This window comes from Vulpes lagopus, chromosome 1, assembly GCF_018345385.1.
Source record: "Vulpes lagopus strain Blue_001 chromosome 1, ASM1834538v1, whole genome shotgun sequence".
Classification (NCBI taxonomy): domain Eukaryota; kingdom Metazoa; phylum Chordata; class Mammalia; order Carnivora; family Canidae; genus Vulpes; species Vulpes lagopus.
The window spans coordinates 185167814-185192627 of NC_054824.1; the positions used below are offsets into that span (position 1 = coordinate 185167814).

General features: G+C 39.4%; 1 protein-coding gene across 7 annotated transcripts in view; it reads left to right on the forward strand.

Annotated features, from left to right (window-relative positions):
- Positions 1-24814, forward strand: part of PPP1R12B (protein phosphatase 1 regulatory subunit 12B) — a 205852-nt gene that overhangs the window by 29997 nt on the left and 151041 nt on the right. For all 7 annotated transcript variants that reach the window (XM_041759164.1, XM_041759205.1, XM_041759157.1 and 4 more), the window contains exons 2-3: positions 16918-17048; positions 23519-23637. In XM_041759164.1, the coding sequence (XP_041615098.1) occupies positions 16918-17048; positions 23519-23637 (250 nt within the window). The remainder of the gene's footprint in view (positions 1-16917; positions 17049-23518; positions 23638-24814) is intronic.

Sequence of the window (24814 nt, forward strand, 5' to 3'; positions counted from 1 at the left end):
TGAAAAGATCAGTTCCCACTTCCTTACCCTCCCCACCCTTCTGACCACCCTATTTCTTTTTTTCTCAGAAGATATTACCTCCTACCACTCCACCAAATCTCTAATCTTGTTGTTTTCTCCATCACTGCACCAAAAAAAAAAAAGCTCTTTAAAAAGCTTTAACATGAGACTTGAAAGTCTGGTGACCCTCAGGGTCTAAATTGAGGGTTGGTATAATACAGTGGTTCATAGTGTAGGCTCTGGAGCCAGACTGATTGGGTTTGAATGCCGGCTTAGTTTTTAGCTGTGTGACTTCAGACAAGCTACTTAAGCTTTTAAAAATGAAAATAATAATATCCTTCTTAAAAGTTTGCTAGGAAGATTAAATTAATGTATAAGACAATACTTAACCCATGGTACTCAAAAATATTAACTAGTTAATAATATTTTTATTAATTATGAAATCACCATTCTCATAATTCTATAAATAACATTCTATCAATTATATCCTTAATGTGTATTTATTAAATATTAGTATTCAGGGCAGCCCCGGTGGTACAGCGGTTTAGTGCATCCTGCAGCCCGGGGTGTGATCCTGGAGCCCCAGGATCGAGTCCCACATCAGGCTCCCTGCGTGGAGCCTGCTTCTCCCTCTGCCTGTGTCTCTGCCTCTCTCTCTCTCTCTCTCTCTCTCTCTCTTTCTCTCTCTGTGTGTGTCTCTCATGAATAAATAAATAAAAATCTTAAAAAATATTAGTATTCAATATAATAAACACTGTTACTCCTACCATCACCTTCATTACTATTATGATTATTACTACTACTTCACAGATAAGATAGAAAACACAGAAATTAGAATTTCTTTAACTTTTCATCTACAAACCACTCTGCCTTAATCAGAAACACTCTTTCCCTTCCCTTGCGCTACAATGGCAGAGGTGCTCTGACCATCTAAGGCAAAACCTTCCATCTTTGTTTTGGAACCTTTCTTCTGTAACCAAACACTGGTTAGTCTTTCTCTTAAATCTTTCCTTTTATTTGGACTCCTCCAAGTGTCATTAAACATACTCAGATCTGTTCTATCTTGGAATAACAAAATCCCCTGGACTCCTCCCTGGCGTCTCGTAATCACCCTGCCTTTTTCCTCCCTTTCTTAAATGTATTTTTTGAGACTTACTCATGTTTTCCTTTCCCCTCACTCTTTATTCCCTTCCTATCTTAGCTTTGTCTCATTGCTGCATTGAAAGGCTTCTTGCTAAGGTCATCAGTGACCTTCAGATGGCTAATTCTGACATTTCCATTTTTCATCTTATTTGCCTCTTAGCAACATAAACCACTCTGTACTTCGTGAAGCCTTTTTATCCTATGACTTTCATGATAAATTTCTCTTGTCTTCTCTTTTGGCACCTTTTCTTCTCTTGTGGCACCTTCCTTGTTTGCACATTCTTCTCTACATGGTTTTTAAATGATAGAATTTTCAAAGCTTAGTGCTAGGTCTTCTCACTCCACTCTCTTTCCATATCTTGTTCACATGCCCAGCTTCAAATAGTCCTCAAAAGACATTGGCTGCTATCAAGATTATTATCACTATTCACCAGTCTTTCCCTTCTTTGGAGGACTTTGGGGAAGACCCATGGGAATATATTTAAAATTTGAGTATTTTGGAAGAAAAAATGGCATTATAATTGTATTTTATTATTTCATTGAAATTAATCTGTCTCCAAAATACAATAGAACTTAATCCTACTGATAGACTTTATCACAATATTGGAATAAAAAAGTTGATATGGTAAATCTAGAATTAGATACATGTTATAAATTAGCAACCATGGGACACACCTGGGTGGCTCAGTCAGTGGTTGAGCATCTGCCTTTGGCCCAGGGCGTGACCCCGGGGTTCCAGGATTGAGTCCCACATCAGGGTCCCTGCATGGAGCCTGCTTCTCCCTCTGCCTGTGTCTCTGCCTCTCTCTCTGTGTCTCTTGTGAATAAATAAATAAAACCTTAAAAAAAAATTAGCAATCATGAAGATGTCCAAATTCAGTGGTATTCAAATGCTGTACATTAAGTCATTTTCAGGCCCTAAAGGAAACAATAACGGTGAGGATGAGGATGATAGTAATAGAAGTATTAACAATGACAGTGACAAAAATTCAGCATATTCCTAATATGAATATCTTTTATATGTTGAGTTTTCTGTTCCTTAAATTTGGTAGATTCTCATAGTGTGTGACCTCATGGCCTAGAAGATAGAGACCTCTGGAGAAACTGAGAATTCTCAGCTACTACATTGTATACACAATGCCCCCTCTCGCCCCCCCTCCCCTCCCAAAGCAAAACTGGAAACCCAAGGACAGAACAATTATGATGTCATTCCCACAGCAATCAGCTGGGATTCTACAAATGTGATGTTAAAGCAGAAAATGAGAAGTTCTTACTTCATGTTACGTCATCTTAGTGTCACCTGGTCGGTTGTGATCTGAGTCTCCATTGGACCTTCTTCATGGTGGTTATATAGCATTTGACTGATTTTGATTTTGACATTAAAGTACTTTTCAGGAAATGTTTGCCAGTTACTTTGGAGTCCTTTTCCCTTCTAATCTGTTCTTCAAAACAGCTTTGACTTTTAAGAGGTAGTATGCCAGGTGTACTGGTTAGCCCGGTACTACCAGACACAAGGAGCCTTCTGTCAGAGGGAATGTTGTATCTGGCACAGAACCAGCTGGGCACAGTATCATAGCTTGCCTGGCGGAGGTCTAACAGAGAGGCTGAGAGTGGCAGGGGTGGTGCCTTGGGTTGCCCAAGCAACTCTGTTTGAGTGAGGATCTTAACTGGCTGAGGAAACATTCCTCCTTCAGTGGCCTTGGTGAAGCCTTTTGATCACTATTTCCTTAAGAATTTAAGAGCAGGATCAGAAAAGGGCTCCTATTTTAACTTCCTACCTCTTGCCATATGCAGCGTGTTCTGTTGGTGGAAAGTTCAGATTTCACTGTTGAGTTCCCTCTTTTACCTACTACCAAACACAGATTATTTTGTATAAATTGAGGTGGGAGATGGACTTTTGTGATGCTAAAAGCTAGTGTGGATTCTGAGATGTCTGCGACCAGCTAACAATGCCAGGACAAACTAGATGCTCACTGGGTATATGTAGGGATGAATATTAATGCAGTTGATTATGTTGAAAATAGGATATTCAAAATTATATTTATATTTAGTTATAGTCATATGTCCTATAACTAGGATATTTCTATCCTAGTTACACTTAATGAATTAGAGTCTGTTCTGTATTGCTAATAATACCATTAAGCAAATCCATATTGAATGCTTTCTGTGTGTCAGCACTAGACTAGGCCCTGGGGATATAATTAGTAAGTTGTAGTCTGCATAGAAGGAGTTCATGGTCCGGTCGGTAAGCTGACAAAGATAAGTGCAGTAGAATGCGATGCACTTTAAAAGGTCCTTAGAAACACAGGTGGTGGTGACTAACTGCTAGGATGGGAAGGGCAGTCAAGGCAGGCTTTATAGAGGAGGTAATGTTTAAACTAAGTCTTTGAGACCACAGAAAAGCTCTAAGCAGGGAAGTATGTTCCAGCCTTAGGAAATGACATGTGTGGCCAGCTCTGGTGGCGCAGCGGTTTAGCGCCGCCTGCAGCCTGGGGCGTGATCCTGGAGACCCGGGATCAAGTCCCACATCGGGCTCCCTGCATGGAGCCTGCTTCTCCCTCTGCTTGTGTCTCTGCCTCTCTCTCTCTCTCTCTTTCTCTCTCTCTCTCTCTGAATAAATAAAATCTTAAAAAAAAAAAAAAAAGGAGATGACATGTGTGAATGCGTAGAGGCGTATGAAAGTGTGGTCCATTCGGAGAATTCTATGGGAATGGTGTATAAGAGCTGGTAGCGACACGCATGAACAGTCCTAGTGTGCCAGTCACATACTTAACACGCACAAATACTTAACATGTGTACATAGTAAGTCATGTCATCCTCATAAGACACTATAAGAAAGCTATTATTGTTATTCCCATTTTAAAGATGAGGTAACCAAGGCAGAGGGATGTTAAGAGACTTACCTATGATCTTATAGCCATTAAAATTCACAGCTAGCATTTTGGCCAGTGCCCTAATTGGGTGTCAGCAACCTAGGGCCCACGGGCCATATCCAGCCCATGGCCTGGTTTTGTACAGCTTACAAGCTAAAAATGGTTTTTTGCATTTTTAATTAGTTTAAAAAAAAAAAAGTAAAAGAGGAATATTTTGTGACATGTGAGACATGTATGAAATTCAAATTTCAAAAAAAAATTCAAATTTCAGTATCCATAAGATTTTATTGAAGCACAGCTACACTCTGGTTTAGTATCGTGATGGCTGCTTTCACACTACAGCTGGCAGAGTTAAATATTTGCAAGAGACTGTATGACCTACAAAGCCTAAAATACTTACTGTCTGACTCTTTACAGAAAGTTTGCTGACCCTTGCTCTAAAACAATTCACTAGATTGCCTCATAGTATATTTTGTTTTCTAAAATAACACAGAGTGTGTGTTAATAGCAATAGTTGGGTTTATGTACTGCTCATCTTTTTAAAAGGCTATTTTCATATTTGTTATCTCGTGTGTCCTTACACCAACCCTGAAATAAAAGGAGGGTTAAGTTTGGTGCTTTCTATCTTACAGCTAGGAAACTTAATTGTGGGAAGATTAGGATGGGCTATGGCGGTAAAGTTAGACTCGTTTGCCTGTACAGTGTCTTGTAATGTCCCATACTCTGTTGGGAAGTTTGCCCTCCACCTCTGTCCTAGATACACAGTTGCTCAGATCTTGGGCCCAAGGCCACTCCATAAATGTGACAGTTGAGATAGATTGAAAGAGCAAGGTACCACACACTCTTTCCTTAACCTTCAGCACCCCCGCAACAGCGTCTGAAATTCTCTGTCTTGGCAAGGTTCAACTTATTCTGAGCACACTGCCAGTGAAGTGCTCTGGGAGGCTTGTATTTGATTTCAGATAAGTAAGCACTTACCGTCAAAGGAGACAGGGAGCATTTCTCATTTTCATTTCCATAAAGGATGCCATTGCATTGTTTAGCTCTGTGGAAAGTCTTTGACTTAAGAGTAAATTTTGAATCCTTATTTTTGGGTTTTCACTGGTCTATTATTCTGCCTTTGGAACATGAGATTTCTACTTTTTTTTTTTTTTTTTTTTTTTTTTTTTTTTTTTTTGCTATTCCTGATCTCTTCCAAGCTTAGGAATGCTGCCTCTTAATAAGTAAATAAAGGAGCTTTCCTGGTTACCTTGGCACTACCACCAAGCTAGTCAGGGAGAGTGAAGTCTAACTCTTATATTTGGTATGTTTGTGTTCTGTTGCTTTTTAGTATTCATCACACTCCTACCTCTAGGATTTATCAGTCTGAGGATTGAACTGTAGGCCATGTTTCTTATATTGTTGAGCCTGATGCTTTCAGGAAAAAACGTTATTCAGAATTCTAGTCTTACCCACCAGCATCTTCTCTTTCAGTCCCAATCGTGAATTCATATTATTAGCAAAATTTATTATACCCAGATTTGGTCTGTTAAGGCCCATCAGACACAAGATGGTAGAGAGGTCAACTATGTTTCCACTGATAGCCAGCATTTTCTTAGCTATTGACAGTGCTGAGGTCAGAGCAATGTAGAAAAACACTTTTCTGTCTCAGGGGTCAGATGCCTCAGGGTTGCTGAAATGCCTAAAGTGATGGAAAACACAAGTGTATACTTTGGCAAAGCTCAGTAAATGTGTACCGAAGATCTGTACATTTCGCTATACGTGAATTTTACCTCAACAGAAAAATAGTACCCTAAACAAAATTGAACTCTTGCTAATGATACATGTGTGATGTGTTTGGGCAAATTATTATAAATGTCTGAAATGAGATGAAGGAGTGAAGGGATGGACATATGATAAAGTAAGTTTAGCATAGTGTTAGTGGTGAACAAACTACAGGTCATGTTAAGGTAGGTGGGTATTCATTGTGAAATTCTTTCAACTTTTCTATGTTTAAACATTTTCATAATTAAATATTTTGGGGAAATGCCTAAAAAGAATAGGCAGGTAATACAACTTAATAAAGCAGGCTAAGTATAGAATAGTAGAGGATGGTGGGGCATGGGGCATCAGGTGCTCATGCTCTGCCTAGAGAAGGCACCTGCCACTCAACCCTGATTAACTGCTACTTTACATTGCCAGATATTCTAATTTTTAAAAAATCTTGAATGTGGAATTTTTTTAATGTGAAAAATGCTTATTTTTAAAATGCCACGTAGGCCAAACAATGCTTTTGATTTACCAACATTTTTCTATCCCAAAGATTTTAATTTTAGAGGAAAAATTGGAGGTGTCATCTTGAGTTGTACAGTCACCATTGTTATCACTAACGTGACTTTGAAGAGATCTCCGCAGTAGCGGAGACCTTCTGCCATAACCTCAATTCCCCTGTTCTGTGGGCTCCTGTACAATAATGCTTTGCCAGGCCATGCTGCCGTATTCATGACACTGACCCAACCAGGGCTTTGCTGTGGGGCTGGGAACAGCTGTGAGATTGGGCTGGTTGGCATCGATTTCCCTGGGCTCACTTTAGGATTATTTAATAGGGAAAGGGCAGCGAGCAGTACACGCTATCTTGCTGCTCAGATGTGGTTCCTGGATATAAGTCACTTAGGCTTTAGCAGAAATTAGCACTAGGTGGGAATCAGCAACAGAAAAGACTTCTAAGACTTCCTTATATTCCCTGTAATGCTGCGTGCTGTTGCAGTCTACCCCGGGTCCTGAGCGCTTTACTATCGCTTTGTTACCCTTCTTCACCGTGGCATTCTCATCAGCCGTGCTGTCCCTCCTACCTCAGGGGTGTTTCTCAAAGCCATCCCCTCTTCCATGGCTCTGCTGCCAGTACCTTCTTTCAAAACCTCATCCTTTCGAGCCTTGATTATAATTTTCTCAGTTATGTTTCTGTTGTGAATTTTTCCTGCCAGAAGTTCAGTCTTTACATTCCCACTACAGTTACCATTCTTAAGATACAGTTGTGATGATATTACTCCCTGTTTTAAAAAAAAAAACTCATTACTGGGGCACCTGCGGGGTTCAGTGGTTGGGCATCTGCCTTTGGCTCAGGGTGTGATCTGAGGGTCCCGGGATCGAGTACCACATCAGGCTCCCTGCGAGGAGCCTGCTTCTCCCTCTGCCTGTGTCTCTGCCTCTCTCATGAATGAATAAATAAAATTTTTATTTTATTTATTGATTGCGCATCAGGTTTATCGCAATAAATAAAATTTTTAAAAAGAAAAAAACTCAGTACTTCCCTGTTGCCTTCAGGATAAAGGTTCAACTCTATCATGAGATACAGGGACTTTCTTTGCTGCCAACTTATCCTACCAGCTTTTCTTCCTTCTATTTCCCATTAACCTGTCGAGTAAAATTCAAATTCTTCAGTATGGCAAATGAAGCCCTGTTCAAATTTTCATGTTTACCCCCATCCGCATCTAAGTACAAACATCCCAACTTCTCACCATTCCAAAAGACTTTCTTTTTTTTCCTTTTCCCTGGACCTTTGAATTACTGTTCCCTTTGCTTCTGATGCTTTTCATCCCTGCTTTTTTACTTTATTTCATTTTATGTTATGTTATTTTGTTTTATTTTGTTTTCATCCCTGCTTTTTAAATTGGCTAATTCCTCCTTTGTAACTCAGGTGAATAATAATATCAGTATTATTATTGTGAAGTGTTCCCCGTAATCCCCAAAGTTAGTGACTTCTTACTTAAGTATCTTATGATACTTAAGACATATCACTCATTTTATATCAGAGTATGATTTCTGTTGCATGTATCATTTACATACATCTTTCTACCACTAAAGGGTAAAGTCTCATTCATTTCCAATTCCGGCATCTCCCCTAAGGACTGTGTCTGGCAGAGTGTAGGCCTCAGTAAGTTTGTTACATGACTAAATGGAAAGTCACTTTACAGTCAAGGAACATATTACTAAGATAAATTCTTAACCTGTTCTTTGGTAATATGAGTCAGTGTCAGATCCGGAACTTACATCTGAGTTCTCAGGTTTTCCGCCTGTACTAACAATAGACGAGAGATGGACCCCTCTGTAGCCAGTGACTCTATTATGGCCAAACCCAGTATGCAGCCCCTGAACTTCTTTGCCAGCTGTAGGAGTCATTCTTCCACTCCTGGCTCAGTCTTCCCTTTCCTCTAATCCTTTTAATTTACTTCCTTCCCATGTTAGTAGAACCTGACTATGGTCTGTTGGCATCTACGAGAACTTATGTAGTTCATGCTATATTTACGTTTATTTTAAGTATATACTTTTTGCCCTTTCTCGCTCACTCTTAGAGATGAAGGTGGTGGTGATGGAAGCAGTAGCAATAATATTAATACTAAGAGCAGCTAACATGTGGCATTTAACTGTATGCTGGACACCAAGTATTTTTATGTACATTAGCTCATTTGTAACCACATGAAGTAGATACCATAATTGGTATGATAATTTTATAGATGAGGAAACTGGAGGCTACAGAGGTAACTTGTTTTAAGAACATAAAATTTAGTAGACCTGGTATTTGAGCCCAGGAAGTCTTACTCCATAGTCTGTACTCTTAACCAGCACAGTGTTCTGAGTGGGGTTGCTTTCTCTAGTACTTTCTACCACAGAGGACCATACATGTGGGGAGAAATGCCAAAAAGTGATATGAACTATCCTGTGACTAGCTTTGCCCGTATAAAACTCTTGATGAACATGTGCTGAGAAGAGTCACCTCTTCTTTTAATATCTCATTTCAGGGGTAAAATTTGCTGTGCTGATTTATACTTTCTGAGAATTCTATCTTCCAGCAATTTCTTTGTGGCTTTTACTCCTTACCCTACTCAGATCCCAGAATTGCCTTCCTTCTTTTTGCAAGGCTTGCTTGACAGCTGTGGATCATTGCCCATGCCATAGCTTTCAGGCCGTACTCTTGTGGCTTATGAAACACTTGTTTATGGGCACGGAGTGATCTGGAGTTAAATAGAAAAATCCCTCTCCCTGGGACAGCAATTTACTCTACCTGCCAAGTTGGCAGCAGAGTAGACCTTTGGGGGGCTGTGGTTAAGACAGGTAGCCAAGATATGAGGGAGGTTTCTAATCCAGACTCATGCTAATAAACAGAGTGGTGACCAGCATGCTTTAATGGAATCTTTATGCTTTGTATTCAGGCCAGTCAGGAGTGACCAACTCAGATCAATTGGCCACATTCCCCATATGAAATTATTGGAGAGTTCGACTAGTATCAGTTTACCTGATATATGCTGAAGCAAAGTTATTTTTAGGAAGATAGTATCAGGTATTAAAAATGTTCCATGAGCCAAGTGGTATCTGGAGACTGGCCCATGAACTCTATTTTGGATACCTCCAAGTTGGTCGGTAGAAAACATTTAGGTGGTTCTGCAACTGAATATGTGACCTTAAATAAGTCACTTAACTTTCCTGGGACTAGTTTCTCCATCTATAACATGAAAAGGCCTAGTGTTTTATTGCTCTAGCTACCATGTTCTTCCCTTCTTTTACATCTTTGTTGTAATAGGCTTTTCCCAAGAACCTCTTTTGATCAAATCTGTTCAGACAGATCATCCCCTTACTTGGTGTGCCTCAGGTCTTATATGCAGAGTTTGTAAGAAAATAACTTCAATAAGGGCTTTCTTATTTATGTACAAGTGTCCGAGTGACTCAGCTATGTATACACTCTTTTGATCTGAGAGAAACTCATGCTTGGGATTTTTACCATAATTATGAGGCCTCATTTATTGTTTCTCAACAATAAATTGATATTTATTTAAAATCTCAAAATCAGGATTACCAGTGAGTAATGAGAGATTTGCACACACTGGAACTATAGAAGTTCTGTTTGAAGAATAACCATGGGCTATAAAAAGGATGGGCTCTTTCTTCTTTCTTCTCAACTTTCTAAAAATGTGCCTTGATCTAACAAGAGATAAATCAGATGAGTATAGCCTTATATGGTACGAAAGTTGCCGAAGTAATACTTGTAAGACAACTTAATGGGCTTTTCTTCATTTAAGTGGATAAATGCATGGGGAATGCAGAAGGTTGAAGGAAACATTAGTTGAATAAGAGCTTGGGGCATTTAGAAGAGGCCTTTGTAGAACCAGAATGAACATGTTTTTGATATCTAAATATTGTCAACTGTTAGGCAGTATGATACTTGGCCTTAACTGAAGGAAGTTGTTTTCTGGTCCCAAATTGTAAATGTTTACAGTCTTGCAGGTGATATGCCAGTTTACTGAGGACAAAGTCTTAGTCAGTGTGACACTCCATGGAAAATTCTTTACTTCTACTGTTTCTCTTGGCTATCGCTCTCAAAAGGCTACAACAGATCAGTGTCCAGAGCCTGTCTGACCACTGAGTACATAATCAGATATAGTTCTCACCATCTGGGAGCCAAACTGTCTTTGCCAGTGGGGTTGTGAGTCTTTCACACAGGGCTGACAGTTGCTGGAGTCACCTGTCATGTTGGAGCAGAATGCTATTATGATTCTCACTTGAGTAGTAATTATACTATATCATGATTGGAATAGAGACGGGTACTTGGAAGGAGTGACTCAGGCACTGGATCAGTCAATCTTAACTACTAATATGTTAAAGCCTTCTCGTAGTGATGATCTGCTGATGGTTGAGATTTCCAAATTTACTGACTCCTTTATCACCTTTAATTTGCTGGTATAAATTCTAGTTCTGTGCTAAGGCTACCTCGTTGGAGCAGGGGGACTTTGAGCTTTGAAATGTTGGGTTTCACAGCAAATTCCTCAGTCAGCACTGCCACCCAGTTTCAGTTTTAGTCCTCACCCAGAGTACTTCCATCAAAATATCTAGTGTAAGAACCATGGGCAGGTCTTTCAAGGCATTTGCTATTTAAGGCTAACAATTGGGGGTAAAAACCTTCTAAAACTTTCTGTTAAATATAGTTGTCTTTTAAAAAGTAGTATAATTAATATTTTGACCATGTTTCATTCAGCAAAGAAGGGATGAATCACTGTGATTTTCATTAATACCAAGAGATAAGGATGTAGCAGACCCTTCCGGTTCTGATATCCTGTTCTCTGCCAGTTGTGTTTTCTATGGCTTCAGTAACAAATTACCACAAACATGGTGGCTTAAAACAATAGAGATTTATTATTGCGTAAGCTAAAATGTATTATCTGGAGGCTAGACGCCTGAAACCGTCTATTGATCAGTTGATCTATCAACCAGTTGATCTATCAACTGGTGTTGATAAAGTCACACTCCTTCTGTAGGCTATAGGGGAATATTTGTTCTTTGCCTCTTCCAGCTTCAGGTGACTGTCAACATTCCTTGACTTGTGGCTTTATCACCTCAATCTCTGCCTCTTTGGTCACATTGCCTCCTCCACTTTGGTCTGGTTCAAATCTCCCCTTGCCTATCACTCTTTCTCTCTCTCTTTTTAAAGATTGATTGATTGATTGATTGATTTATGAATGAGAGAGAATGAGCTGGGGAAGGGGCAGAGGGAAAGAGAGAGAATCCTTAAGCAGACCCCATGCTGAATATGGAGCCCAACATGGGGCTTGATCCCATGACCCTGAGATTGAGACCTGAGCTGAAACCAAGAGTCAGACTCCTAACAGACTATGCCGCTCAGGTGCCCCTTACCTATCTCTTTTAAGGACACCTGTCATTGGAGTTAGGGCCTACTTTGATAATTCAGAATGATCTTGTCACCTCAACATCCTTAATTATATCTGCAGAGACCCTTCTTGTAGGTAAGGAACATTCACAGGTTTCAGTGACTAGGACACGGATATATCTTTTGGAGGGGCCACCATTCAACACACTACACTGTTGAAATGGAGATGCTTGGCCAATACAAAATGGACGGGAGGCAGCAATATACAACATCCTTGACCTGGCCCTAGTCCATACATAGATGTGCTGTATGATTTTGTTGGAATCACCTTGGGGAGCCTAGAGCAACGTCTTTGGGTGATTCTAGATATCTGAGAATCAACTGAATGTACAGAAAATGTGACTTTCTATGCATTTAGGCATTTATTCTTCCATTTAACAAATATCTATTGAGGGCCTATTATGTACCAAGTGCTGTTTTGGTGTTTGGGATAGATCAGTGAACAAGTAGCCTTTGTGGAATTTATATTCTAGCTTTGCTAGGAATGACTTAAGATGTTCATATAGGTAATTCAGGAATGTGTAAGGTTTGTGTGAAAGAAATTATGCTCTTTGCTGTTATCTCCAAACATTCAGAGTTTTCAGCATAAAATTGAAATTATATAATTTGGAGGGTTATATAAATTTTGAATTATATACCCTATATGTAAATTATTATTATTATGATTGAATTATATAAATTTTGGGAGGCTAAAGGACAAAATTGTGAAATGTATGGAATGGGGATATGTTACAAACATCATCACCTCCCAACACCTTTTTTAGCATGATTTGTTGAAATCAAGGTAAGTGTGAGCTGAAAAATCCAAACACATAGGTGGTATGCTGCATAAAGCGCAGCTTCTAAGTGCGTCATCTGCCCTGGCATCTGCGGCTGGTTTTTGTGGGGAAGAGAGTTGTTCTGGGGCAAAGGCAGGTAGTTTTAGCAGTATTCTGACACACGAGAGCAAGGTCAGCTCTTGGAGCCAGCGGCACTTGGTGGTGGTGACAGTTGCAGGCTATTTTGGGAATGGAGGAGGCTTTGTTTTGTAAGGCTTTCTCTGCACTCCCAGATTTAACCCTGGCACTGAGCAACCATCAGCCACTTTTGTCTTTGATATAGAGGGAGGAATATTAGGTACAGTAGAGAGATGATAGTGCTCTTTTATCATTTTATTGGTAAAATCAAGTCTTTTCCCTTGGAGATAGCTTATCATTGCCAGCAAAATGTAACATGCTGATTTTAGGAAGCTTTACATTATTATCTGGCAATTTTTCTAATATCTCTCTGGACTGATAATTAAATATTTCTTTTTGTTAAGAAGCTTAGGGGAACTTGTTATTTTAGTAATGTTCTGTGTGTCCTCAGGAATGAAAAATAGAAGGAAATAAATGAATGTAAGCCACAGCAAAAGGAATTGGGTTAAATGCAAAGGATATTCCCATTGATGTCATGAGTAACGTCAGAAACTTCTTTAGCATCCTTTGCCTATTCAAGGAAAGGAAAGACCCATCTAGCTGGAAGGTTCGTCATAGCTCAATGCAGAGACATCGTGTTGGAGTCCATGTCCCCAGACAAGGTTTTATAGATGGATGAATCTGCTCGTCTACCAGGCTTCGTTCGTGAATGAGTCAGCAGCACAGCTGCAGATGGAGTGAGCAGAAGGGCATCTAAATTTAGTCATTATTCACTTGAGAAGGTTTTCAGTGACTATTTGTCTCTTCTTCGTGGCTTTAGTCATATTCCTTCTTCTGGAGACAGAAACAAAAAGAGAATGGTCACTCCAAGATATTCATGAGCACGAGTGTCCTACAGCTGTGTTGATTGTCTCCGAGGGTGATTCCCTTTCAGCTTAACCATGGTACATGCTATTTTATTCACTTAGCTCCTGAATTTAGGAACCTGCAGGATCCTGAACACTAAAGAGGGAATTTTTTGGAGTCAGACTTAATAAACAAGCTCTAAAATCTTGATAGTTCAAAGACATATTTTAACCAAACAGCCTTCCTCCTTTAAGATACTGGAGGTGGGGGAGGGCAGTGATGGGTGAAGAGTTAGTGCTCTTTCCTGAAGAAGTTGCTATTTGTTAAACTGGTGGCTTAAAAACAACAACGTCAGGGTTTAGCTCCTTTGATCCTCACAAAATCCTATGAGGTAGGTGGTATTCTCATGCTATAGGTGAGTACACTGATACTCCAGTTACATACTTCACTCCAGGTTAGATGTATTGGCAGAGCTGGTATGCAGCCGGGTCTGTTTGACATTAAAGCTGATGTTTTTAACAAGATGGTGCCCTTCGTTTTGTGGAGGGTATGGGGAATAACACCGTAACTGTTGACCTACTTTATTTTCTCTGAGATGATTTGTTGGAGATTGATGATCTGCTAAAGTAAGTGGCAGATTGGGCCAGCTTTTTGATGTCGTTGTCTTCTCAAACATCCTCACAATGTCTAGAAATACTAAAAATACTGTATCAAGAATTTGAGATACATAGACAAAAATATCACAAAACTCAAAAGGAAGAGAACTGAAGTGGTGATAGAGTGAAGGAGATTAAGAAGAGGAAGGGAGAGAAGTGAGTAAGAGAGACAGAAAGAGAAGTTTTCTCCTGTTTGATACCTGCACTCACTGGGCTTATTTTAGATCCTCTGGGATTTGGCTGCTGTCATCTTCAAAGGACAAAAAATGATCTTGAAAACCTTGGCTTCCAAAAATCTGCCTGCTGATGGCGTGGCCATTGGAGCTAAGTTTTTAGACTGTTGAGCCAAAGAAATTTTGCAACCAAGGAGGAAGCAGTTTACCCAGCTGTCTGACGCAGGTTGAGATGGCACATTTGATCTTTGTGATACAGGAGTTTATTATAACATGGGCCAAGCATTTTCTTCTCCTTAGACTTCAGTACCTTTTTGAAAAGTATTCCCTTCCATCTTTTCACTTAAAAGTCTTTATTAACAGTTTTTAAGCAAGGTACTCTGCACTGAATTGGCAAACCTTATCCTATGGGGACTGCAGACTGGCAGACACGCAATATGTGTGAAATATAGTGATAATAATAGTTATGAAATATTTTTTAAAGATTTTATTTATTTATTCATGAGAGACACACAGAGAGAGGCAGGACATAGACAGAGGGAGAAACAGGCTCCCTGCAGGGAGCCCAATACAGGACTCATCCCAGGACCCCGGGGTCACGCCCTGAGCCAAAGGCAGATGCTTAACCCCTAAGCCACTTGGGTGCCCCTAATTATGAAATATTTTACATGGTATAGAAGTAAAGAGTAAATAAGAAATGTTCATAGAAGTTGATAAACCTAAGAGAACATGGTAGAAGAAATGTAATTTTTGGAGCTACTTGTTGAAAAAGAAGCCATTATGAATTTTGGCTATAAGAGTCATTTGGCTTCCAAAGGTCAGGTTAGAGGAATATTATATTGCATCAAATCAAATCTAGGCTGATATAGTAGCTAATCTCAGTAATTGTAAAAAGAGTATCAAATGGTTTGGGGAAAAATGAACAAAGACGCTTTTTGGTAACTAGGGTTCCCTAATTAAGTTTTCATCCAAATTGAATCAGTCGTTGTTCATCCATGCCCCTGCTTCTAGGCAGGATTGATATGAGTTTTATCTCTGGAGGAAGTTCCTGTAAGTCTCTAAGTAAGATATGTGCTACTTAAGTCATATCTATCTATCTATCTATCTATCTATCTATCTATCTATCTATCTAATAAATAAACTGCAAGTGTGTGGTATGGAAGGATACAGTGAGGACTAGTACCCTTCAGTGCTACCACCTTGATTCATACTAAGGCACCAGTAGTTGTACCCATAATACCTTTTGTATCCTTAGTGCAAATGTCAACACAGTGAAGAGGGCAAATAATGTTTTAAAATTATTATTTTTTTTAAGGTTTTATTTATTCATGAGAGACAGAGAGAGAGAGAGAGACAGAGACAGAGACAGAGAGAGGCAGAGACACAGGCAGAGGGAGAAGCAGGCTCCATGCAGGGAGCACCATGCAGGACTCAATCCTGCAACCCAGGGGTCGCGCCCTGAGCCAGAGGCAGACGCTCAACCACTGACCCACCCAGGCATCTCTAATGTTTTGATATTATTATAGAAAATCATTTTGATCTGATAATAGCTTTTGAGCTAAAGTTTTAACTCCCACCACACCCCCACACTGCCCAAGGAGGGGACTTAAAGACAAGGTTTTTTTTTGTTTGTTTGTTTGTTTAAAGGAGTTTCATTTGTTTCAGAACCATCAAAACCTTGATAATGACGACCTTTATCAATGTGGGCATTTTGCCTCCTTTTTATAGATAAGACCATGTTTTGGTCTGCAAATCTCATTGCTATATGTGACTTTGTTTTAGGCTTATATGGTAGCCTTAAAGTTTCTATCCAAAGAGCTCGTCTGCTTTCTCCTAATTGTTGGTCTGAGATGGGCAGCTAAGGATTCCTAACCATCCATAACTATAAATATACTTTGCCATATTGTTTGGAGTCATTAAAAAAATACGTGAGAAGAAAGTACATTTCTTCAGTTTGAAGTGATCATCTCATCCTTTCTCACCAAAGTAAGGATTGTTTGGCAATCCCAGAATCTTAATCTATAGCTTCCCACTAAGAAAATTGCATTTCATTTTGTGTGACTGTTTTCTTTTGAACTTCATAAGCAGATTAGTGGTTTCTAGTATGTCCTCTTTGATAGTATGATGATGAAACAGCTCACCCATTTATAGTGCTTTAGAAATCAAGCTTTCACAATTAATCCTAGTAGTGCTATAAATAAAATTAAGTATTATTATACTTATTTCGCAGCTGAAATTTTTTAAGAAGACATTTATTTATTTATTAGCATGTGTGTGGGGCTGAGTGAGTGGCGGGGGGTGGGGGGAGAATCTCCAGTTGAGCACAGAGCCTGACATGAGGTTCAATTCCATGACCCTGAAATCATGACATGAGCCAAAACCAAGAGCTGGACGCTCAACTGAGTCACCCAGGTGCCCCCGCAGCTGAGATATTGAGGCATGCAGACATTTCAGGGGTTTGTATAAAATCACAAAGCTCAGAAGTCATGCTCTGGAGACTTTTACCAGTATGCAAGAAATAGAAATTGATATATCACTACAACTGCTGTATTGTCAGTGCCCAGAGTAGTGTCTGGCACATAGTAGAACTCAGTTAAGTACTTGTTGAGTGAATGAATGGACTTTTCTTTTCAGGCCTGTATTGATGAAAATTTGGACATGGTGAAGTTTCTGGTGGAGAACAGAGCCAATGTAAACCAACAAGACAACGAGGGCTGGACACCCCTTCATGCAGCAGCTTCCTGTGGCTATCTCAACATAGCAGAGTGAGTCTCTGTAAGGGTTTGGATTATTTGTAGGAGTAGCCTTCATTTCTCTTTTTCTCTTAAAAATTTGAATTCATAAATAGTTATAATTTCTATTATAAATTATAAAAACAGGAGGTTGAATTATTTGTAAGGAATAATTGATACTGTGTTTTCATATACCTGCTAAATCCACAATATATTTGTTTTTTTTTTTTTTTTTTTTAATTACATTTTAGAGAGAATGAAAGACAGTGCAAGTCAGGTGAGGGATAGAGGGAGAGAATCTTCAAGCAGACTTCCTGCTGAGCATGGAGCCCAACATGGGGCTCGATCTCATGACCTATGAGATCATGACCTGAGTTGAAACCAAGAGTTGGCCACTTAACCAAGTGAGCCCCCAGGTACCCCAAATCCACAGTTTTTTAGTTGAAATTTTTTGTTCTGTCTTCAGGTAATTCATATTTGTTGAGATCTTTAGAGGTGGCTTCTGTTACACTCTCTGGGTCACTTTCTGAGCAGCTATAACAATATGTGGGCAGGCCTAGAGATTTTTTTCTGGGATTCTTTGTAAACTTGTTTTATTATTTAAGAAAAAAAAAATCAGTGCTCATGAAAGTGGAGAATGTCAGGCATACTGATTACAATACCTATATAATTAATAGCAGAAGAATGAGCCTAAACATGGAACAGAGGAAGAGTAGGGATTGGCATGTGTTCTCTACATTAGTTGAATGGGTATTTTTATTAAGACACATAAGTAGCACCTGACCTCTGTGACAACTAGTTGCCCCTGCCTTGAGCAGAAGAATCCAGGCCACCTAATGTCCGGGTTATAAGAGGTACTAAATAAAGAATGAAGGAATGAGGGTTATTTTTATTTTTATATTACTTATTTATTATTATTATTTTATTTTAATTTTTTAAAAAGATTTTATTTATTTATTCATGAGAGACACAGAGGCAGAGAAACAGGCAGAGGGAGAAGCAGGCTCCTCATGGGGAACCTGATGTGGGACTTGATCCTAGGACCCTGGGATCACGCCCTGAGCCGAAGGCAGATGCTCAAGCACTGAGCCACCCAGGCGTCCCTTATTTATTATTTTTTAATTAGTTAATTAATTAATTTAAAGAGTTCAGTTATTTTTGAGAGCACACATGCAAGCAGGAGAAGGGACAGAGGCAGAGGGAGAGAGAAAATCTCAAGCAGACTCCATGCTGAGCTTTTTACGTAATCTTTACATCCAATGTAGGGTTCTAACTCACAACCCAGGGATCAAGAGTCACATGCTTCACCGACTGAGCTAGCCAGGCACCCCTGAAGGTTGGTTTGGGTTTTTTTAAGATTTATTTATTTGAGAGAGAGAGAGAGAGAGTGTGTGTGTGTGTGTGTGTGTGCACGCACCTGTGTGTGAGTTGGAGGAGGGACACAGGGGAGAGAATCTGAAGCAGACTCCCCAGTGAGTTGCAGAGCCTGTTGGGGCAGAGGAGGCTCTATCTCAGGAACCTGAGATTGTGACCCTGAGATCATGACCTAAGTCAGACACTTAACCAGCTGAGCCACCCAGATACCCCTGAAGGTTATTTTTAAATTGGAAAGAGACTTTAGCAGTTGAAACATCTTTAAAATGAGGCAATTGAATGTATTCTAGATGAGAGTAGATTTAGGTTGATAAGGAAAATTCACTAAATAAAAACATGATATTCTGTGATCCTTTGAAAATCAGATGCTTGTTTTAAGGCCCCTTTCCATATAATTAGAGCTCTATTACATTTTCTTTCTTTTTTTTTTTTTTCTATTACATTTTCTTATCCAGCAAACAGCAGGGAGGATTATGTTGGCAGCTTTGTGGAGGCCTGGGAATGGCTTCCCGCACAATCTGATTTGCCCAGGTTTCCTGGGGGAGAGCCTCTGTCTCTGTTTTGCTTTTGAGCCAGAGATGTTCAGTGGGAGAAGTTAAACAAAGGAGAGTCAGAGCCAGAGAAACACTAGGCAGCAGTGCTGGTGTCTGACTGGGCTGCTTGTTCTAAAAAGTGGACAACGGCATTGGCGAACAATGCAGTTTTCTTTAGTCTCGGTTCTTCACCCTGTTCTAATTTAGTAAAAGTCAGTCACCTCTTCATCCCTTCGGCTGCCCTCTTTTCAGAGTCTCATAGGAAAGGCTCTGATTATCAGCCTTACCCACTAATGCCGACATCCTGATGTCTAAGAGTTGTGGTGATTTCCTCGTATTTTGATTTTTACTTTAAAAATGTATCTAAGAGACAGTTATAGAACATGTTAACACCTCATTTTTTATATTTCATTATTTGTTCAGGTGGCTTGTTTGTGATTTTTGAGTTACCCAGATCTCGTTACATTCAAGAATTTCACTTTTTTCCGTTAGAAGGTAACAAGCAGAACTCATGCTTAGAATTAGGATCACTTGTGTTGGCATTGTCCATGGAGTCTCTTTTTTTTCTCCTTTTGTGAAGCTGAGTACAGAGAATGATTGTAAGTGTTTTTTTAGTGATTCCTTTAATTCATCTTTGTGGTGAACACAATTCCTTTGAAAATAAGTTCAAAATTTAATAATCTCCTGTGCAAATAAATATTATCTTGAGTGAAAGGAATCGGTGAGAGTTACTATATCCTCATATAAATTATTACTCAGACATCAGAAAGTCTGACCAGGAGAGAGACGACCTACACTAGAATCTATTGCATAGGTGGGTTAGTGATAGGGATGGCCTTCTTTACTTTATCTTTCATTATGTATATCATTATTTAGACAGGTTTTGGTGTTGTCATTATTTACTTGCAAAATATAGCATTGTTTTCTGTACAATGGAAAAGAACTCCACTGTTTATGTTACTCATTTTGGTTGCTTTACCTTAGGGGCTGTGAACAATGTTTTAGATAGGATTAGCCCTTGGTCATTTTGTCTTTTTTTTTTTTTAATCTTAAAGATCTTAAATTTTATACTCTTATTCTCATTATCATAGGAATTCTAAATTTCACGGGAGTGGAAACAAACAAAATGCAAACTAACATTCTAGGAAGAATCTAAGGGGTGACTGGATGGCTCAATCGGTTAAGCATCTTCCTTTGGCTCAGGTCAGGATCCTGGCCAGAGTCAGCAGGGAGTCTGCTTATCCCTCTCCCCCTGCCCCTCCCCCCATCCTGCTCTCTCACTCTCGCTCTGTCTCAAATTAATAAATAAAATCTTTTTTTAAAGACGATTTTAGGGAACCCTGGGTGGCGCAGCGGTTTGGCGCCTGCCTTTGGCCCAGGGCGCGATCCTGGAGACCCGGGATCGAATCCCACGTCAGGCTCCCGGTGCATGGAGCCTGCTTCTCCCTCTGCCTGTGTCTCTGCCTCCCTCTCTCTCTCTGTGACTATCATAAATAAATAAAAAAATAAATAAAAATAAATAAATAAATAAATAAATAAATAAATAAATAAATAAATAAGATTTTATTTACTTATTCATGAGAGACACGCAGAGAGAGAGGGGCAGAGACACAGGCAGAGGGAGAAGCAGGCTCCATGCTGGGAGCCCGACTTGGGACTCGATCCTGGGTCTCCAGGATCACACCCTGGGCTGAAGGCGGTGCTAAACCACTGAGCCACCGGGGCTGCCCCAAATAAAATCTTTTTTAAAAAAGAATCTACTTGCATTCTATTTCATGTTCCATTACCTTTTTGTCTCATATTTGAACTCAGTATGAATTCAAGTTTTTTATATTTTTAAAGAGGTTTAGAGGCTATTATTTTTCTCCTTTTGAGTTTAGGCTTATTAGTTAGCTGGATTTTTTTTTTTTTAATAAATTTTTATTTATTTATGATAGTCACAGAGAGAGAGAGAGAGAGAGGCAGAGACACAGGCAGAGGGAGAAGCAGGCTCCATGCACCGGGAGCCTGACGTGGGATTCGATCCCGGGTCTCCAGGATAGCACCCTGGGCCAAAGGCAGGCGCCAAACCACTGCACCACGCAGGGATCCCAGCTGGATGTTTTATATTTTTATTACCAATAAGTGTTTAACTTAGAAGCAGCAGATTGACCCAAGGGTATAGCATTTAGTTTGACTTTATAGTTTATTGGGATGCTAATTTATTCTGAGTTTTTAAGCACATTAAATTTTCTTTCTTTCTCCTTTAGATAATAAAAGTATCTTTTATCAATGATGAGCTAGAAAGAGTAGAAAGGCTTTATTTTCTAAAGGGCATATTTATTGAGCTAATGGGTATTTCTGAGCCCCTGGGTAATTATAAAGATTCTCAGGGGTAAAGTAAGTATTACTTCATAGATTGATATTTATTCTTGTTCAGGTAGAAGTGTGAAACTAAACAGGCTTCTACTTCTTTTTTTCCTAACAATGGTCTAGAAAACTAGCCTTTCTTAACAGTAATCTCTGATTTGTGGTAAGCCAGATTGCTTTCTAGAAGAGTTTTTTTGTTTGTAAGCATAAGAACATGTCAGAAAAGGGAAAAGCAGGGACCTGCATACCTAAGTGACATTGTCCTGCCCCAGTAAAGGATTCAGTAGATGTCAGAGCAAAGTGGTTAAGATGTTTCCTTTATTTCAGGTGATATTTATGTAGCACTGAGAGAAAAGAGATGATGTCAGAATGTCATAGCAACAATAATAGTAAGACGCAGTTTCTGCCCTCAAGTAGCTTTCAGCCTAATTGGGCAGTTGCATCAATAGTGTCTCGGCAGAGGGAGAGGGGTGGGAGGAGAGAGTGGAATGAGAGGAAGGAGACAGAAAATTCAGTTGGTGAGAACAGGCAAAGGCCACACACATGAAGGCAAAAGCATTTTAAATGGACCTTGAGATATGGAGTTTCTAGAGGGAAAGTATAGGGGGGGAGGGTGTTTAAGTAGAGGAAATTACTTGAGCTGTGGAAGAGAGCTGAAGTGAGCGTGGGGTGTCTTTGGGAACATTAAGTGGTTCAGTTTGATGAGAGTATGGGATACAGTTCAATCCAGAAAGCTTTAATGGGGTGCTTACTGTGTGGATTATTTCCATTTTGATTTTTCAAGGTGGGAGGAGGTATAATTGAATGTTTCTTTGGCCTGAAGTTGAGGAACCAGGAGAGAAGCTATTGAATATGCGGAAATGAAGGAGTAACTGATGACAGAGAGGACTGGTACTTGATAGAGTTAAGAAAGCGGATACAGGGAATTAGCCTTCGAATTGAAAATAATGTGTCTTCCTCTGAGACTGGGAGGGAAGGACAGAGACAACTGAAAATTAGATGACTCGGGAATGCTTTTGCACTTTATATATGTGCAGTTGAGCTACAAATTCAGGTTTATTGAGGCTCTGTTATACCGGGTACTAGGCACAGAGAAAGCAAAAACATGATTTTAATATAGTCTTTGTTGATTCTTTCTCTTTTGCCAACTCTTTGTATACAGTGACCATAATCTTGATTATCTCTTGAAAATCTATGATATCTAAAACGTGGCACCTTAAACATAGTAGGGGACCAATAAATGTTTCACCTACTTGAAATCCGATTTGATTAGTTTTTCATTCCCACTTTAAAATACTTCTGAGTATTCACTAGAGTTCCCAGCATTACTGGCCCAAAAGCAACTTGATCTAACTGAACAGATGAACTAGACTTAAAAATGGGAGGCTGGGGCCACCACCTTGGTCATTTGTCACATCTATAATTTTAGGAAAACGACTCAACACTTATGAACCTCAATTTCTTGTGGAGTAGTACTGCCCATGTTGTCTACTTCATAAGATTGTCTGACACATTATATAATTTTATGTGAAAGCACTTCAGAAATCAAAAAGGGTCTATTTAGGGTATTAAAAAGATCAGACCGTTCTTCTTCAGGATTGAGTATTGTATTTCAATAGAAATATTTAGAACTATTTATTTAGAATTAGAATTTAACTATTTATTTCTTTAGTAATTTAGTTTCCTCTTAGAGTGTAGAAGGTTTCATGTAGATGGCTGGTAGCAGGGAGAGTTTTGTGGAGGCATAATTTAGTCAGATTCATGCACATTTTGTTTGATTATTTTTCTGTATTCATTCTCAGCACTATTTAATATACTCTAATGTGACATTGAGAAAGTTTTGTGAGAATTACTTGCATACGGATCTTCCAAGGGCTCTTATTGCCAACATTACAAGTATATAAGAAAGTCCTTTTGGGAATCTGTGTTTGGACCTCAGGGATGGTGGGTGAGTTTTTATGGCTCCATGTCTTCCTTCTGGTGTTTAGAAAGTCTCTTTCTATCCAGCGAGAGTGAGAGGGTAGAAGTTAGGAATATGAGTGTGAAAGAAATCCAGTTTGTTGGTATTGCTTGTCATGAAATAGAGAAGCTTCTAGTCCTAATTATTGGAGTTAGAATTTAATAATGGAACAATATCTGGGACCATAAAACCCCCAAACAGTGGCCTTGCTCTGCATTGAAGACCACATACACAAGCATAAATTGATATTTGACAGATAATGTAGATCCTGGATCTTGTCTATGCAGGTATTTCATTAACCATGGAGCCAGTGTGGGTATTGTGAATAGTGAAGGTGAAGTCCCTTCTGACCTTGCAGAAGAGCCCGCCATGAAGGATCTTCTTCTGGAGCAAGTGAAGAAGCAAGGTAACCTAAGTGATTTGAGGGGGCCTAGAGAGACTCAAACATGCCACTTAGAAAATAATCCATTTGCTGTATAGAGCTTTCCATTATCAAATGATAGGAGAGGATTAGATCTGTCTGCACAGCATTAGACATCAGTCATCACCAACATCATGTATCCTCTTAATAACTCACACAAGAATAGGCTAAATGTCAAAAGGATGGCTGGTCATTCCTTGTATTTGCCATGTCTGAGGATGTATACCCACTGGATAGTTGGGAGGAACCTCAGTGTTCTTTGATAATACAAATTAGGTTGATGAGGAGCATGAAGGTTTCTCACTGTGTGCACATAGATAGTATTGGATTTTGCTACATATTATAAAGTCTAAGGAAAGGTTGGTATACAATGTAAATTTGAGTGTTTATCAAACTTTGTTTATGACTTTGCATCTTTTCTCTTGATGAGAGCTGAAAGTGGTGCTGGTGAAAGTATTATAACCTCTGAGATGATCCTTAACCATACTGACCATGAAAATCATTCTGTCGTTTGTTATTTAGAAGAATAAACTCTATAAATACTTATTTTAATTTTCAGAAGAATTCATATCAGAGAATAAGTCAGGATTTTCCTGAAGGTCTCTGTGTTCTTTTAATAAAAAAATACTGCAAATAGTTGGATGTCAGGGAGGACAGGTTTTAGGAAGTTTTTAAGAACCATCAAAAAACTTCGCGGTGGGATACCTGGGTGGCGCAGCAGTTTGGCGCCTGCCTTTGGCCCAGGGCACGATCCTGGAGGCCCCGGGATCGAATCCCACGTCGGGCTCTCGGTGCATGGAGCCTGCTTCTCCCTCTGCCTATGTCTCTGCCTCTCTCTCTCTCTGTGACTATCATAAATAAATAAAAAAAATAAATAAATAAAAGAGGCCTTCTAAAAAAAAGAAAAAAAAAAAACTTTGCGGACATGATTTGTAGTGATTTGTAGTCTTTTTGTTAACTTACCCACAGTCTGCACTTCATTTCAAGAGATTTAGCCCATGTGCCCTTTCCTGATATGATCCTTTAGAATAGGCTGGCCAATCCTGGTCATATCCATTTGTTCACATATTCCTGGAAGCTGCATTGGCACTACTACAACAGTGTTGAACAGACTGAATGGCCCACAAAGTGGAAAATATTTAATATCTGCATTTTTGTGGAA